General features: G+C 38.3%; 2 protein-coding genes across 4 annotated transcripts in view; one reads left to right on the top strand and one right to left on the bottom strand.

Annotated features, from left to right (window-relative positions):
- The window catches only part of LOC137234670 (uncharacterized), a 485,943-nt gene that overhangs the window by 123,340 nt on the left and 343,515 nt on the right, over positions 1-19,088 (top strand). The window lies entirely within an intron of this gene.
- Positions 9,838-13,264, bottom strand: LOC137235341 (uncharacterized). The gene is made up of 3 exons (XM_067758359.1): positions 13,194-13,264; positions 10,481-10,658; positions 9,838-10,416 (listed from the first exon to the last, which is right to left on the bottom strand). The coding sequence occupies exons 1-3, from the start codon at positions 13,262-13,264 to the stop codon at positions 9,838-9,840; spliced, it is 828 nt and encodes a 275-aa protein (XP_067614460.1).

Below are 19,088 nucleotides of genomic sequence, written 5' to 3'. Positions count from 1 at the left end.
CACCCTAAGCGCAACTGACCACATTAAACATGCATCAGCTGTTCATGTACTAGTTGACCGAATGCAACCCAGCGCGTGAGTGGCTCGAAAAAAAATTAGACTTGCTGTAATTCGTGTCGTGAGAAAAGACAAATTAATACAATATAAAGTCTTAAATAGTATTTTACATATATTTGCCTACAACTTGATGGAAAAGTGAAGCTTAAATAAAGCGACACAATACAGGTTCAATAGTCCGTCTTTATAAATCTTCTGTACTGGAGGTAAATGAATAAACATATTTTAGATGGCGACCGTGAGGCGCGGGCCAGCCGCGAGTGAAAATTAAAAGCATCCATACACGTAGCCGTGGACACAAAATGGCGCCGTACGCCACCATCTCTCATTTTTTCAAGTCTTCAATTTTTATCCGGCTGCATCGCATACATCATGCTATTGACAAACAACATATTCACGCTTTAGTACGGGAATACCGAAAAATTTAACAAGCACCTAAAATAACCTAACTTTTTGTAACTGCGGCGCATAAGCACCTAAAATAACCTTACTTTTTGTGACTGCGGCGTGGGAGCACGTAAAATAACCTTACTTACGGTAGCACCAGGCTTTTGTGCGACCAGTACTAGTTCCACGAGGACCGTTCTCCAAATGTAGTAATTTACAAACTTAAAGCTACATTTGCTTAAAATACGGTGAACTTAAAACTATATTAGCTTAAATTAAGTGACTAAGTCTACAATGCTAACTTAAACTTATCACCTTTCGTTTATATAAATATTTTGCGCGAAGAGAAAAAATCACTTTTGTTAACTAAAGTTAGAGTTAAAAATATGATTAATCAAAACTACTTTACTACAACTACTTTTGATTAAAAATACCACTAATTTTTCATATTTACAACTACACTTGCCTAAAGCTACCTTCTCTTAAAGTTATTGTTAAAACTACTTTGCCTAAAACCACTCTTACAACCACAATTTTTCTTTTCAAATTAGTACTAACTACTTCTGCTTAAAACTAGTGTTAAAATTATATTTCTTTTACATAATTGGTAAAATGCTAAATGGGAAATATTGCATAAATATTAACCACATCTATTCATCTACATTTGTTTTGTTTGCATGTGTACCATTATTATTACACACGAATATTTTCTTTTGCATGTGAACTTTACAGGTTATGTATGTTATAAAGTGATTTAAAGTGAATCCAAAAGTGCGATTTTTGCAAACGGTATTTCCCTAAACTCCTAACGGGTTCCCTAAACCTATTTTTCAAATAGTCTTTTACAAATATTTTTTTTTTCAAATTTTTGGGCATTTTTGACCTATTTCCACGCACATATTGTACATATTGTAAAGTTTGGATTTTTTCATTATATACGGTGGTTTCGTAAAACCAAATGAGATTTTTTATATAAAACGGTGGTTCAGTGAAAAACCAATTAAGATCTTTTTAAATAAAGCGGTGCGTCTGTGATTACCACATACCTATATACTTTGAACCAATTTCAAATTCAATTACTTCCTACAGATTTTTCATGTCGATAGTGCAGTGTCAAATAAATTTTCCACTAAATTTCTAAATATTTCGCCAGCGACAATTCACTGTAAATAAGTTCCTGTTTTCAAATTTCTTTCTGCTCATCATTTCAGCTTCAAATATAAATTTGGACATTCAAACAAGCGCTTCATTAATTTCATAGTTTGAACTGAATTCTTTTTGCTATTCTGATAACTACATATGTACAACCTTAGAAATAGGAAGCGAGTTCGCAAAACTTGAGGTTCGGAATCCGATTCCGATCCGATAAATCAGTTTCAAGCTACGAAAGGTTAACTTCATCTTCGACCGAAACCGCCACAAACCAGAAAAATAAATTATCTTTGGCGACAGATTTCGCAGGCTTCGAAGATTTATCTAGCAAAAATTTAACTTCTCTCAACCCGGATCCAAATCTTAGCGATACAAACAGTGCAAAATTAACTTCACCTTCTTCTAATTTAAAGTCAAATCCTGACGATTCAATTAGTACAAACGTTGCCTTACCTTCTTCTAATTCAGCTTCAGATCTTAACGATCAAATCATGGCAACACTTGAGGAAAAGAAAAATTTCATTAGCATGTGTGCTACTTCGATTAGAGAAAACTACAGCGGTGATCCTCTAGCACTCGAGACCTTTACAGATAAAATTGAATTACTCGAAGAGTTTGCCGATGAAACTTTAACGAAATTAAAATATCTCTACGTAATAGGATAAAACCAGACAACTCGAAGGTCGTGGCTGGAAGAATCGCGGCGTTACAAGTAAATAACAACAACTATACTGATTTTGCTAGACGTATTGAGGAATTGTCGGACTCATTGGAGCGTTCGCGATTTATTGAGGGTATAACCCAGGCTAAAGCGCATGAAATGGCGATTGAGCAAACTGTAAACGTTTGCCGGTTGAATACAAAGTCAAGCCTCGTTAAGTCAATTCTCGCTTCTACTTCATTCACCGACTCAAAAGATGTCGTAGCAAAATTAATAGTTGAACAGTCTAACGAAGTTAAAGAACGCCAAGTACTCGCTTTCAGGTCTCACGGTAACAGCAATTTTCGAAATTTTCAAGGTGGTTATCGGGGTCGTAATTTTTCCAATCAAAATAATCGTAACTTTAATGGTTACAGACAAAATAGGCAAAATTTCAATAACGTTTACAATTCAAATCGTGGCAATCAACGTCAAAATTTTCGTTCTTCAAACGGTAACCGGTATCAGGGCAAGAACAGCAACAATAGTAGTAATAACGATCGCGCGAATAATGCGAATCGACGAACTTCCGCTCCTAGAAGTAGTAACAACGCAAACTACCAGCTGAGATTTACGATTAACCGATTCTTCTAAAAAATTTTCTACAAAAAAAATTTACTGTCTAAATCTTCATTTCTCAGACTATATCCAATTAAACATAACCGGATCTAACAAATGTTACACCTTTTTAGTCGACACGCAAGTCGACATGTCATTAATTAAAATCTCATGCATTAACAAAAATTTATCAATCAATGATAATGATATAATTAATATTACGGGAGTTACTTCAGATGTGGTTCCTACCTTGGGAACGTTCACAGCAAATTAACATTTTTCAAATTTTTTTATTAAGCATACATTGCATGTAATGAATGACGATTTCAATATTCCGTCGAACGGAATATTAGGTAAAGATTTTTTAAAACAAAACCAATGCGAAGTCAGCTACGCGACAAATAGTATTTCTTTTTGGATAAAAGGCAAACAAGTCTCACTTCCAATCCTTCACGGTACGGAAAGTGACTCTCGTGTTATTCCGCCAAGATGCGAAGTTTTCCGAATTTTTTACTTAGAAAAGTCACCAGAACCACTGTTCGTGGACTCACAAGAAATAGCCGAAGGCGTCTTTACAGCAAGATGCATCATCGATACCGAAAATCCGATAGTAAAAGTTATAAATACCACAAATACAATTAAATGCATAAAAAGTTGCAACATTCGTACAGAAAAACTATCTAAATATAACGTTTACAAAATCAACAAAACAAACAATCGATCTGATCGTGTTAGCGAACTAAAACTAATTTTACAAAAACAAATACCTAAATATGCAGAAAGTAATTTGCCTGATTTATGTTTAGAGTATTCGGATATTTTTGCATTGAATAATGACAAAATGGCACAAAACAACTTCTACAAACAAAAACTCCGACTTTTAGGCACAACGCCAGTGTACATCAAAAATTATCGCCTTCCACATTCTCAGCGCGAAGAAATAAACAACCAAGTTGGTAAACTATTGCAAAATGATTTAATCGAAGAAAGCTTTTCAAACTATAATAGTTCACTTATAATTGTGCCAAAGAAAGATACTATCGGCGAAAAAGCGTATAGAATGTGCGTAGATTTCCGACTAGTAAACAAAAAACTAATAGCCGACAAATTTCCGCTCGCTCGAGTAGATGACATTCTTGACAATCTTGGCCGTCCAAATATTTTTCAACGCTTGATCTCTTTTCGGGATTCCACCAAATACCGCTTCATCCCGACTCACGCGACATTACCTCGTTTTGCACTGACCGTGGATCATTCAGATGGAAAGTATTACCTTTTGGGTTAAACGTTGCACCTAACTCTTTTTCCAGAATGATGCCGATTGCTTTTTCAGGCATTCCGCCTAACGTAGCTTTTTTGTATGTGGATGACATTATAGTCATTGGATGTAGCGAAAAACATCACATTAAAAATCTGTCTCAAGTTTTCAGCACATGTAGAAAGTTTAAGCTTAAATTAAATCCTAATAAATGTCATTTCCTTAGACCAGAAGTAACCTTTTTGGGTCACAAATGTTCGGAAAAGGGCTTGTTGCCAGACCCGTCAAAAATTGAAGCAGTTAATAAATATACAAAACCAACCGACAAAGACGCTGTGTGACGCTTTGTAGCGTTTGCGAATTATTATCGAAGGTTTATATGTACCTAATTTTGCTTCTCTGGCAGCACCTTTAAACCGCTTGAATAGGAAAAAGGTACACTTTATTTGGGACAGTGCTTGTGAAAACGCATCCCAATCATTAAAATCCGCTTTAATGTCACCACAGTTACAACAATATCCGGATTTCAAAAAACAGTTCATAATTACGGTCGATGAATCCAAGGCAGGTTGTGGTGCTATACTGGGTCAGGTTCATGAAGATAACGATTTACCCATTTGTTTTGCGTCTAAGTCATTCACTAAGGCGGAGCAAAAGAAACCAATTATTAAATTAGAGTTATTAGCGATATATTTTGCGATAAAGAAATTCAGACCATATATTTATGGAACCAACTTTCTCGTAAAATCAGATCATAGACCCTTGGTTTATTTGTTTAATATGAAGCATCCGACATCAAAATTAGCAAGGATACGTCTTGAACTAGCCGAGTACAACTTCACATTAGAGTATATCAAAGGAAAAAGTAATGTTGGTGCTGACGCACTCTCACGCATCTCATTTGGCGAAATAAAGGACTCGACTAAATAAATTCTTGCGGTAAAAACACGGGCGATGTCAAAACAACAATCTGATACAAATTTACCAACTATTTCTAACGACTCAGACAGTCAAGGTTTATGACAAATTTTCATTTACATTTTCTAATAAAACCACGTATTAAATCCACAATTTTCTATGATGAGAAAACTAAAATTTGAAGTATTTAATACTGAGATTGCTAACGAAATAACAAATCTAGACGAGTTACTTTCGAGGTTAGAATCCGAAGCCGACAATCACGGTATTAATAAGATAGAATGGCCAATAGACGATTTATTTTTCAAATATTGTACTGTTTTAAAGTTAAAACAAAGTGGAAACAAAATATTAAAGACGATAGAGATAATACTGACCAAAAACTAAAGAAAAGCTAGTGTTAACACCAACACCTTGTAAACTATTAGGAATAGTAGTCATTGATACAATAGGACCGTTGCCAGAATCGAAGTATGGTAACAGTTTCGCAGTTACCATAATTTGCGATTTAACAAAATACTTAGTAACAGTAGCGGTTCCGGATAAAAGTGCGAAAACAATAGCTTCTGCGGTATTCGACTCATTTATTTTAACATATGGTCCAATGAATTCTATCAAATCTGATCTAGGCACGGAATATAAAAATGAAGTGTTCTCAGAGCTGACAAAACTTTTAAAAATCAAACACGATTTTCCACAGCGTATCATCATGAGACGCTAGGTTGAATCGAACGAAACCATCGAGTATTTAACGAATAATTGCGAGCATATCTTAATGATACGTTGTCGGACTGGGATACTTTCTTGAAGTATTTCACATTATTTCACAATAGAATACAGTTTTCGATAATGAATTTACACCGTTCGAATTAGTATTCGGTAAAAACCCATTTTACCTAGTGAACTTCAAAAAGCAAAAATTTATCCAATTTATGATGTAGAGAATTACGCGAAAGAGGCGAAATACCGCATGCAAAAATCACACATATTGGCACAAGAACTTTTAAACAAACATAAAGTTCGAAATAAATATTATTATGACAAACATGCCTGTCCGTCAACAGTTAGCGTAAATGATAAGGTTCTAACACAAAAAGAACCACGCGATAAACATACAAGTATATATCAGGGGCCGTATGTAGTTAAAGAAATAGATGGGACGAATCTAAAAGTTTTTGATAAAGAAAAGAAAAAATTAAAAACTGTACACAAAAATCGTGTACAAAAGGTACAATAAATAACTTTAGGCAACTCACGCTTTATTTACAAATACAAAATTTAGAATTGTAACACTCAAATAATAACTAGTTTGAAACGTTTTTCTATTCCAAAAAAAACACTTGAAATGAATCAAATTTACAAATAAATATAAGATGTAAACATACGACTTAGTAGCTAAAAGCTAAACCATAAACGTATGCGAATTAATGGCATAACAAAAACCCCCTAGTTTCAAAAACATAAGACAAACAAATGTTAAACTATACACTTAAGATAAATGAAATTGTAACAAAACGAAAAAATACTATATTATAAGTTAATAATACTTTAAACGTTATAAACAAAAAAAATACTTTAACTAATAGTACAAAATACATTAAAAATACAAAAAAAAACTGAACTGAATTCTTGAATCAAAATTTTATACATATATCATGCAACTACTATTTGCATATTGCAGTGCAAAAATTTCCAATAACATTGTACATTAAATATATAATATATAATAAATTAAATTATCTATAGTTTAAACTATATATTAATTGGAACATAGGCTGATGTATGTTTGAGCCCAATATACAACATATTTTACATTAAATAATGTCGGGCAAGAAGAAGCTAGCAGAAATGATCACTCTGCCGACTTCTTCTTCCGAAAGGGGGTGATGTAACGACACCCTAAGCGCAACTCACCACATCAAACATGCATCAGTTGTTCATGTACTAGTTGACCGAATGCAACCCAGTGCGTGAGTGGCTCAAAAAAAAAAATTGGGACTTGCTGTAATTCGTGTCGTGAGAAAATACTAATTAATACAATATAAATTCTTAAATGGTATTTTACATATATTTGCCTACAACTTGATGGCAAAGTGAAACTTAAATAAAGCGACACAATACAATTTCAATAATCCGTCTTTATATTCTTCTGTACTGGAGGTAAATGAATAAACATATTTTAGAATAGAACCTCATTTCATATCCTGCCCTACGATTTTATTCATGTTAGCCGACTCGAACATTGCAAAGCTACAGGTGAAACAAAATAAAGGTTTATTCTTATGCTAGAAAGTTTAAATTGGCAACTAGGCAAATTAGGCAACCTGCCGAAATATTTAAATGAGAGAGTAACATATAACAACGAGGTTCATGGTTACCACACAAGAAACAGAAATAACTTTCGTCTACCAGCTGTTCGATCAGAATTCGACAAGAACAATATAAACTACGAGGGATTGAGAGAATACTCGTACAACGAACTACCACCATGTGAAATAAAACAATGTCAAAATATTAATATATATATATATAAATATATATATATATAAATATATATAGGCGCGATAGCCTCCGAGGAGATCTAAGGCCGAGCTTCTCTTCCAATTTGCGTCGTGCTCCTCTTGATTTTCCCTACAAATTGGCCGGACGGTACCTACATGCTTTATGCCGACTCCGAACGGCATCTGCAAGGCAGATGAGTTTTCACTGAGCGCTTTTCATGGCAGAAATACACTCGGAGCGTTTTCCAAACACTGCCGAGGGGCGACCCCGCTTAGAAAAATTTTCTTCTAATTGAAAAACCGTATTTCTAAAATTTTGATGTTGCTTTGCCCGGGGTGTGAACCCAGGGCATACGGTGTGGTAGGCGGAGCACGCTACCATCACACCACGGTGGCCGCCAAAATATTAATAAATTAAAGAAATTATTATATAACTATGGCAAAGCAATACCATTTAGATAATGATCTCATACATACATGTACCTAATCTAGGTCTACAAGACTGTAAATAAATAAATGAAAATCGGATAGGTAGTCAAATGTAAAAAAAAAGTATATGTATTAATGTATGTTATGTATATGTGGCGTGGTGTTACGGTATAGCTATATATTGATATTAATTGCTTTTATGTGTTTGTAGATATTCTGCCCTATCACACAATCCATCGTAGCAAATCTTCGAATGTAAATGTCCGCTCCGAATCGGAGCAATTTTTTATCATGCAACCCATGTGAATTCGAAAAAGTTGTTGCCATATGCAAATTTAAAATTTTGACGTTTCGAAATCAGATGTTTTGCAATAAATTGAAATTTCAATAAATACAAGGGTAAATAAATTTAATTAAACTGAAATATATATAGGAAAAAACAAAGCTTTTAAGTGTTATGGATTCTTCGTTGATATTTTCTATAATGTTGGTGGAGGCGGAAGGTGAAAGAAGTAGATCAAATATGAAAATTCAACGAAAAATATTAAGGGACGCAAGCAATCCGCTCGATGTCGAGGACACAATGCAAGTATAGGAATAACTTCATAGGTTAACTTTATTTTATGAAACAGGTTTACTAAAAATTACCGCTTGAATAAGGCGGCCTTTTTGTACGTCTTAAGTGTCCTAGATGGGAATGCACGCTCACATAGGCCATGCTCCATCTCTTCGCTCCATCGTTTGTCTTCCGTATTACGTTTTTGTGCGGAGGGTGGGTACCAGCATGGAGTGGGAGAGGACTGACATTCCCATGGCTCAATCCATATTTTGTGGCGTATTAAAAGACGTGTTATCCACTCTTCAAGGTGATCTATGTCCTCAGTGGGTGAATCTTGATTTGAGCAACGAAGAAAAAAGACAAGCAAATATGGACTTTTATCAAAAATATGGATTTCCTGGTGCGATTTTATGTGTAGACGGAACATACATTAAAATTGTTGCGCCAGGTAAAGACAAATTCCTGTATTTTAATCGTAAAGGGTACTATAGCATCAATGCTATGATTGTAAGTCTTGCAAAAACTGATATTTCAAATATCTTTCTAATTTGTTATTTATTGCAGATATGCGATAATAAAATGAGAATTCGTTACGTGAATGCGCAGTATCCTGGCAGAAACCACGATGCCCATATTTGGAACGTAAGCAGCGCGCGAAATTTTTTTGAAAATAAATACCTAAACGGCGAACGAAACATTTGGCTTTTGGGTATGTGTATACAGATATAGACCGTTTGAATAATTTTTAGCTAAAATGATTTTATTTATTCCACAGGAGACGCTGGATACGCTCTAGAGCCGTGGTTAATGACACCTTTTCGTTCACCTACAACAGGAAGCGCCGAAGGAAACTACAATAAAATACATGCAAAAGCGAGAAATACTATAGAAAGGTCCATAGGTGTATTTAAGAACCGCTTCAGATGCCTTCTGGGTGCTCGTGAGCTTTATTATGAACCCATGAAGGTTTGCCAAATAGTGAACGTTACCGCAGCATTGCACAATATTTGTATCCATTATCGCGTGGTTGATGATTTTTCAGAAAATGTTGAAGAAAACCATTTTAATCAAGCGTATGAAACTTCCCCTTCAACATTAACACGACTATAATATTCAATTAAAAAATAGCAAGACTTATATGTATTAATTCATTTACACTTTTTTTATAGAAACTTTTGGTATATAAATAAAGCTATGTACATATATATATATGTATTAATTCATTTACACTTTTTTATTGAAACTTTTGATAGGCACTTACTTGTATATAAATAAAGGAATGTACATATACATACTTACATATGTATAAATTTCAGTGTTATTTGGAAATCGCATTTAAGCTTTTTTCTTCAACTAATACCATTTGTTTTTTTATTGAATTTTTAGCATTGATCAAATCTTCCATGGATTGGTTGTGTCTACGAGTTTCTTCCACTTCTGCATTCTTCAGGTCGCAGTGCTTTTCCATTGCTCGGTATAAGCGTCGTATACCGGAACAAAAATCTTCCAACTTTTGTTCCTGTATTGAATAGTGTGCTATGGTCTTTTCCTGAAATTCCTTTTGAAGCAAAAAATGGTCTTGAAGTACTTCTGCTGTATTTGTATCAGTTGGCTTGCGCGCAGAGGAAACACGTCTCGGAGGCGCTGGACTGCGGCTCGATGACGTCATTGACACGTCAGCCTCGATCTCATTTTCAGAGTCGGCTGCAATAGATAGCCCAACACGCACAGTGTTTTCAATTCCATTCGTGCTAGTCTCTAGTGCTGTCAATCGGACGACAGCTTCCTCCATTTCATTAAAATGGTGCTGCCTATTTCGACCGCCACCAGTAGCTGTCTGTTCTTTTTTGTTTTCCGCTAGCTTCCTTTTAATATACGCCTTCCAGTCTAGCCATACCTAGTAAAAACGATATATATACATTTATACACACACGCAAGGCACAGTAAATTACACATTTTACCTTTTTCCAGCTAGTGATGTCTTTCTGAGGTTGGCCCATGCTGTTAAGCTCCTCCGCCACCTTTTTCCAGAACTCCGACGCTTCTTCCTCAGAGCACTTTGAAAAGCCGTGTGCCATAGAGGGCTTTTCTTGCAGCAACTCCAGCAAATCTGCATACTGTTGCCTTGTTATTTTGGACCTGTATTTTGACAAATTAAATACTGATTACGCGTTTACTCAATAAATACTTACATTTTTATAATTTTTTCAATTTGTTTTAATTTATTTCAATTTTTCGTGAATTGTCGTAGAAAAATTGTGGGAAATTTGAAAATTTGACATTTACAGTGTGTTCAGTGAATGCTATTCTCCGAATTTCCAATTTAGGTACGTTCGGAGTTGTTCGAAATGCGTGAATGCTTTTGTAGTAACTTCTCCGAAAGACAGTATACGATGGAGTGCGTGATAAGGCCGATTATTGATGTTTTCGATTGTTGGGTTATGCAAATAGGTGTGGTAGAAGTCTGACAATATTGGCAGTGGTTGTTTCTATTTTTTCTAATAGGTGTGAGTGGGTGTAGTTAGTGTGCCCGAGCCGTAGGCGTGAAAAAATTATGACTTTGAGCTTTTCAATGTTAGTTGGATATCTTGGTGGCGTAAGGTTAAGGTTTATTTCTTTGTAGTGTGCTTTATCTGGTGCTGAATGTAACGCTGTAAATCAATTTTCTCAGTTAAATAATTAAGTATTGTTGGTGAGATGCAAGTCAGCTTTGTCAGCGCATTCATTGCCTGTTATGCCAACATGTCCTGGGCACCATATAAGTACTATATTTTTGTTTTTGTATAGGTGGTCACGAATTGCGTTCACTAATCCGCAATCCAAATTGAACTGGTTTTTTATAGCTTTTAGCACTGATAGGATGTCGGTGGATATAAGCATCGAGTATAGCAGCTGCATCTGCAGAGAATATTGAAGTTATACCGTTCGAGTTATTGTGTTTAAGTGTTAGTCCTTGGGAATCGACTACAGCATGGGCCGAGTTGTGTACATTTTTTAATTCATCCGTGTACAGTATTTGGTAGTTTTGGTTTCGATATGTGAATATTAACTCGTAGAATGCTTGGCGGTAGGCTTCGACGGATGCCCTGTGTTTCAGGAGTTTGGCGAGATCAATTAAGCATGATCATGGGCTGAAGAATCACGGAGGTGTCTTATGTGGAAAGTTAAGTTGGGATCTGTCCAAAAGGTCCCGAGCCGGATTGCTAATAATGCGATGAATGGCAGAAGGGAGCCGGATGCGTTTTACTGGCCATTGCCTTGGTGACATCAGCGTCAATGACTGAGTTTTGCTTGTAGATTGTTTTTGGGAAAAGTCTATCAAGTGATGAATTATGCCGTTCTTCCAGACCCGGCAGTCCTGATTCTGTTAGAAGGTTAGCGATGGGTGTAGTGGGAAATACGTATAGGCTTTTCCGAATCGCTTGGTGGTATACAAATAATCTGCAATCGATTTTACTCAGGATGAGCTTGTGAGGTATGTTAGAGTATGTGCATAGCCTTTTCCCGATAGGTAACGGACTATGTTGGTTCTGGTAGTTATAGATTTCCTTAGGTTTGAAACATGAACTTTCCATTTGAAGTTTTTTGTAAATGTTATGCCAAGTACTTTTAAGTTGCCCACATACACTTACGGTCAAAAAAAAAGTCGAGGAAACTGTTTCCCTGTTACCGCGTTTCTATAGTCACTACAGCTGCGTAACGAAACTTTTTAATTATTGTGGTTAATATCGATAATTCCTTAGCTAATTGTGTGGTATCTTACGGCGAGAAAGTTAGAAAATCCCCAGAATTTTTCGTAAAATCAACTATATTTCATATAAGTAATAATTATAAGAGGAGCTATCCTCTGAATACATTTAAAATTGTTCCAGAAACTTTCGCGGAATTGAAGGATGGTATAAACACGAAAACTATAATATTGTTGGTCCGCCGTCACTTGAGTTAAAATAATTAGATGGTCCCTGGCTAGAATAAATCCAGCTTCTTAGCACAAAAATCCTTCCTGCTAAGCTGGTTCTGCGAAAAAAGAAACTGGCCTCGGAGTGACTGGGGACGAGTCATATTCTCTGGATAGTGCAAAATAAATAAATTTAATCCAGTTTTGTAATGCGTGGTTAACCCCAAAAATACAAAAATATGGATTCACAGATGCGTTCAGATTACTTTGCTCGACTAGCCCCAAATTCTTGGTGAGATGCCGTGTTGAATGCTGTCAATGTAGGCGGCGGAATTAGTTTAACTCCCCATTAGCAAAATCTAAGCAACTCTCACGTTACTGTTACGCCGCTTCCAGTTTAACGCCGTACGCCGAGACTGATCGGCGTTGTATTTCTGAGTTTGCCTTTGCTTACGTTCGCAAATACAATTCGCTCTCTTTGCACTACTTAACTTCTGCTTGTCCACGTCTACAATACATTTAATTCTTTTGCGCTGCTTTGCATTTACCTGGATGCGCTGTCAATTGCTTTCCCTACGTTCGTGAATACAATTCGCTCTTTTTGGATTCTAACTTAATTGGAGAAGGTCGCTTCTTAGCACGCAAAAATATAAGTGTAAGAATCTTGTAAAAAATATAAATACACTTGATTTGTTAATAAATTAAATAAATATAGATTTTAGCATTACTACCAGCAATTGGATACGCTGAAAATACGTTTTTGATTTGATTCGCACCCTCTCCAATAATTTAAAATACTTTGGTGCTTCCGCATCTTGTAAACGATCAAATAGGCACGTGTAATCATAACCTGAAAAACGAAAATGAATGTTCAGACAGAACAGCATTCGGTTGACCAAAATGCAGCCACTGTTAACTTGGATGGCCAAATCGCTCCAACCGGCGCCACAGCTTTGTCTACTGTTTGCACGTCCACTGAAGCACATGCACCTGCAATAACTGCGGCTGGTACTCATGCCACTCAAACATTCGTCGCATCTACACCAATGCCCTTGCAAGCAACCTCACCTGTACATCAACCATCAGAAGGGTCGTCACGTGATCCTTCGCCTCGGCGAACTCGGGCGGGAACTTTGCTCAAAGAAAGGGAAAATCCTAAAAAGCGAGCACGGTCTGCACCAGCAAATATTGCCAGAGACGCCGCAAGTATTGAAAGTAATCTGCAAGTAAGATGGGGTACCGGTTCTAGCAGCTACGTTCCTAGTTCACTGCCACCTATATCTATTCGTAACGATGCGTCGCTAGAACTGGGAACACAGTCGTCGGAAATGGGGTTGCGTAATAACCCTACTGTCAGTATGTTCCATCAACCGTTTTTGACATGCGGTCAGCCGCAAAGTAACTTTCCACCTCTTGAATTACAGCCTTTCTCAAAATTTTCCCGCAACGACCGGCGTGATTGGTCGCAATTATGCACAACAAATGCATACGACTACTTGTTCTTCTGGAATTTTTTCTGAAATTTCTTCGCAGAATACTGCATCTAGCGGCACAAACGTATCAAATGCATTCGCACCAAATCTGGGTCCCGTGTTCAGCATATCGGGCAACCACCGGGAAGGCATGTCCTTATTCTCTGGTATACAGAGTTGCGGAGCCCGTTCAAACAAATTTCCCATAGACGTGCCGACGGCTTCATTGCATTATCCGATAAGTTCTTCGCAACCGTTTATTGGTTACCAACCAAACACATTTCGGAATTTTTCAAATCGCTCTAACCAATATGACCGCGCTTTACCGCCAACGTCATTCCATAACCTACCAAATTTTTCAACGCTTCCTTTGGCAATCAGCTATATGGACACAACTCGGAGAACGACATAACGTTGTCTGCATCTCATATTTCTGCACGACACGTAATTTCAAAGGATCTACCGCTATTTTCGGGTAACCTGGAGGAGTGGCCAGTTTTTATCACCAATTTCCAGCAATCTACAGAGCGCTGCGGTTTTAGCAATCAAGAGAAATTGATTCGTCTACAAAAATGCCTAAGAGGTCAGGCTCTGGAAGCTGTACGGGGAAAGCTCATGACGCCGAGCACTGCTCCTTTTGCACTCGAAACCTTGCGCATGTTATATGGCCGTGCCGACGTAATACAGCAAACATTGCAAGTTAAGCTAAGACAATACCCAGAGGTAAGGATGAATAAAATGGATACTTTAATTAATTTCGCATTGGCCGTTCAAAACTACAGAACGACCATGCAAGCAATCGGGTTAGACACTTATTTAAATGACCCAATGTTGCTCAACGATTTGCTGGCCAAGTTGCCTTATGACCTTAAGCTAGATTGGGGACGTTATAGGTTAACGCACCAACGAGTTGACATCATTGCATTTGACGAGTGGTTATTCGCTCTGGCCATATGTGCCAGTCAGGTTACGCCTATCGGCAGCTCTGTTTTATCCTCGTCTCGTGTAGAAGAAAAAAGGGGTAGTCGTAAGCAGCAACGTGAAATCCTTATGACGCACGACGTAGTTGGGGGAGATCGGAAGCAAATTGATTGTCCGAAATGCCACGTTAATCATCTATTGACAAATTGTAGTGAGTTTCTAGCTATGAAAAAATAGGCTAGGTGGGAATTTGTGCGCAAGGAAAAGCTATGTATTCGTTGTTTTAAACAGCATTTCGTTAGGAATTGTAACTCAGAGAAGAAATGTGGTGTTGACGGCTGTCAAATGGCTCATAACCCACTCTTGCATACCATTACTAAAACCAACGGCGACGTGCAAACGAAAAATCAAACAGACGTCAAAAATCAGACGACGTCTCCCATTTTATGTCACCTGAAGTATAGTAAGCGCACTCTCTTTCGTTATATACCTGTGACATTGTTTGGCCAAAACAAAGTCGTAAATACGTACGCATTCGCTGACGAAGGATCAGCATGCACGCTAATAGAGCACAGTTTAGCAAACGAGTTGGGTTTAGACGGCCCGCAGAAAGAGCTTTGTCTGCAATGGACGGGCGACATAACTCAGAATGAATTAAAAACAAAGACAGTTAGAGTGAAAATATCAGCTCAGAATAGAGGAGCGCCAGATTTCTATCTGCATAATGCTCGTACAGTGTCAAAACTAAATTTACCATTACAATCTTTGAATGAACAAGACATATCAGAACGTGAACATTTAAAGAATGTACCAGTTTATCCCTATGAAGCAGTACGAGCCAGAGTTCTTATAGGCTTAGACAACATTATACTTTGCGTACCACTAGAAATTCGGCAATCGGAGTTAGACAACGTCATCGCAGTTAGGTGTGAGCTAGAGTGGTCGGTATTCGGTAAGAATAGCAACAATGAAGATACTTCGCAGAGGGTGATGCACGTTTGCGATTGCGATAATAGCGGCCGTTTGGAGAAGCTGCTTCAGTCATACTTTTCCTTAGAGTCGGTAGGAATTCGAGCAGTTGAACCCCTCATCTCAAAGGAAGACGAACGCTCTCTTCGAATTATGGAGTCTACAACAAGATATCGTCCTAACGAAAGAAGATGGGAGACGGGTCTTTTGTGGAAGTCCGACAACGTAAAGCCACCCGACTCCTTTCAAATGGCAAGCCGCAGGCTGCAGTGTTTAGTGGCGATCCTGGTTTGAAACAGTTTCTTATATCGCAGAATACGAGCGCAGAGGGTATGTGAAAAAACTTGGTAAGCATGATTCATGCCAGAGTGATAAATCGTGGTATATTCCAATTTTTACTGTTGCTAACGTTAACAAAAACAAAACTCGTCTGGTGTGGGATGCGGCAGCGGCTGTTAATAATATGTCCCTAAATTCCTTTTTTATGAAAGGCCCAGATCTCACGAAGTCTCTTGTAGGCATACTAATCCGATTTCGGGAAAAGCCAATCGCCTTATGTGGCGATATTGGCGAAATGTATCATCAAGTATTAGTGAATAAAGACGACCAAGCTGCGCAGAAATTTTTATGGCGTGAGGGAGACAAATCAAGAGATCCCGATATATATATCATGCAGGTAATGACGTTCGGAGCCTCATGTTCGCCTTCATCAGCCAATTACGTAAAAAACAAAAACGCTGAGCGATTCCGGGACCAGCACCCTGCCGCGGTAGATGTGATAATCGAAAACACCTTCGTAGATGACTGGCTTCAAAGTGCAAATACAGAGGAGGAGATGATAGAACAGGCTTCAGTTGTACGTGGTATCCACGCTGACGGTGGTTTCGATATGAGAAGCTGGAAATCGAACTCGACAGCCGTGTTGGGTGCCTTAAGCGGACATTTTCATCAAGAGGACAAACATATCGAAAACCCAAGTACCTATCAAGAGAAAATTTTGGGAATGTGGTGGTCTCCGGTCGACGACGTGTTCACGTTCCATGATAGGTTTTCGAGAGAAGTTTATGGTGTGGATAAATCTCCAACTAAACGTGAGATACTTCGGTTAATGAGAATATTTGACCCCTTAGGACTTTTGGGATTCTATCTTATTTATGCGAAGGTACTAATGCAAGAGATATGGCGATCAGGTGTCATGTGGGACGAGTGCATTAAGGCTGAGCAAGAGGAAAAGTGGAAGACCTGGTTAAGCCGCCTAGGATCTATAACAAATGTGCGTGTTCCTCGTTGTTGTTCCTTAGTTAACTCCGCCGAGAGGGTCGAGCTGCACGTTTTTGTGGATGCCAGTATGGACGCTTACGCAGCGGTCGCATATTTGCGCGCAGAAAGAAGGAACATATTTGTTTGCAGTCCGGTGGCTTCGAAAACCCGCGTGGCGCCTTTGAAGCCCATTTCGATTCCCAGATTGGAATTAATGGCTGCGATTCTTGGGTTACGATTAGCAAAATTTTTAGAAAAGGAGCTTTCGGTTTCCCTTGAACGCAGGATTTTTGGTCTGACTCGAAAAATGTATTATACTGGATCCTATCCGATGCAAGAAAATTTCAGCAGCTCGTGGATGTAAGGGTAGGCGAAATATTGGAAGACTCGTTAGTGGATGAATGGAGGTGGGTCCCCACATCAGAAAACGTGGCCGACGAAGGTACCAAGTGGTCGAGGGAACCGGTGTTAGACTCGGACGCCCGATGGTTTAAGGGCCCGCATTTTTTAACCCTTCCTGAAAGTGAATGGCCGAAGGGAAATCTAGTCTGTGAGTCAGAACCTCTGTTTCATATGGAGTTAATACGAAAAACGATGTCACCTCCTAAGATCATTAGCCCCGAATCTGATAGATTGTGTAGGTGGGAGAGGCTAAGAAACGCGCAAGGCTATGTAATACGCTTCCTCAACAAAATCGCGTTGAAGATATTGCAGTCTTCCAAAATGTTTAATTTGTGGAGTAAGCTAGACGTCGAAGGATACGAATGTGTTATTATTCGCAATTGTCAAGAGGAAATTTATTACGAAGAGATCTCATGTCTTATTGCGGGTGGAAATATATCTCCGAAAAGTAGCATTTACAAATGCTCTCCCTTCTTGGACGAATATGGAATCTTGAGAGTACAAGGAAGAGTCGACGCAATAGAAGGAGTTAGTTACTCGGTAAAGCGCCCTACGATTCTGCCCCGTCATCACCAGGTGACACGTCTCATAGCAGACTTTTATCATCGTAAGTTTCACCATCACCATAATGAAATCGTGGTGAACGAAATGCGGCAAAGGTATTGGATACAAGGCTTGAGGGCATTAATAAAGGACACCGTGAAAACCTGCCAAGTGTGCCGCAATAATCGCGCGACCCCCATCCACCAGAAATGGGAGCTTTACCGATAGAAAGGCTTGGGGCCTTTACTCGTCCTTTCACAAATACGGGCGTCGACTACTTTGGTCCAATTGAAGTTATAGTTGGACGACGACGAGAGAAACGCTGGGGTGTCCTTTTCACTTGCTTAACAGTACGCGCCGTCCATATCGAGTTGGCGTCATCACTTTCAACTGACTGCTTCTTGCTTGTGCTGAAACAGTTTGTTTCTCGCCGTGGGGTGCCAGCATGCATTTGGTCAGATAATGGTACGAATTTTCGTGGAGCCAACCGCATACTGGAAAGCGAAATTAAAAAACTGTCAGCCGATAAACTCAAAGACCGCCACCCGGACATCAAATGGAAATTTATACCGCCCGCAGCACCACATATGGGAGGCTGTTGGGAGAGAATGGTACGCTCTGTTAAATCTGTACTTATGGACATATTACCTCCGGCTAATTTACGGGCAGATATACTAAGAGCGACTTTGGCAGAGGTGGAGTTCATTTTAAACTCTAGACCACTTCCGCTTGATGCACCAGAGGCAGATGCGATTACGCCTAACCATTTTCTGCTGGGTAGTTCAAACGGGGAAAGAAAATTCTGCTTTGATGATACTGATAATGCGACACTGAATAAAAACCTACGAATCTCTGGACAAGTGGCTGAACATTTCTGGAAAAGATGGTTACGAGAATATTTACCTTGGCTGACAAGAAGGACAAAATGGTTCGACAAAACCGCTACCCCTATACGAATTGGGGATATAGTGATCGTCGTTGACGAAAACGTTAAACGAAATACTTGAAAAAAAGGGATCGTTGTGGACGTCAATCAATCAACTGACGGTAAGGTACGCAGTGCTGTAATCAAAACCAGTGAAGGATTTTATACCAGGCCAGTTG

This window comes from Eurosta solidaginis, chromosome X (genome assembly GCF_040869045.1).
Source record: "Eurosta solidaginis isolate ZX-2024a chromosome X, ASM4086904v1, whole genome shotgun sequence".
NCBI lineage: Eukaryota > Metazoa > Arthropoda > Insecta > Diptera > Tephritidae > Eurosta > Eurosta solidaginis.
Note: the sequence above shows the minus strand (reverse complement) of the source record. Positions and strands in the feature narration are given on the sequence as shown.

Excerpts from the sequence above, each read along its gene's own strand:
- LOC137235341 (XM_067758359.1), bottom strand. The coding sequence starts at position 13,264 with ATGATTACACGTGCCTATTTGATCGTTTACAAGATGCGGAAGCACCAA. Across the intron at positions 10,659-13,193 it reads ATTTTAAATTATTGGAGAGG|GTCCAAAATAACAAGGCAAC; the intron begins GTGCGAATCAAA and ends GTCAAAATACAG. Across the intron at positions 10,417-10,480 it reads ACATCACTAGCTGGAAAAAG|GTATGGCTAGACTGGAAGGC; the intron begins GTAAAATGTGTA and ends CGTTTTTACTAG.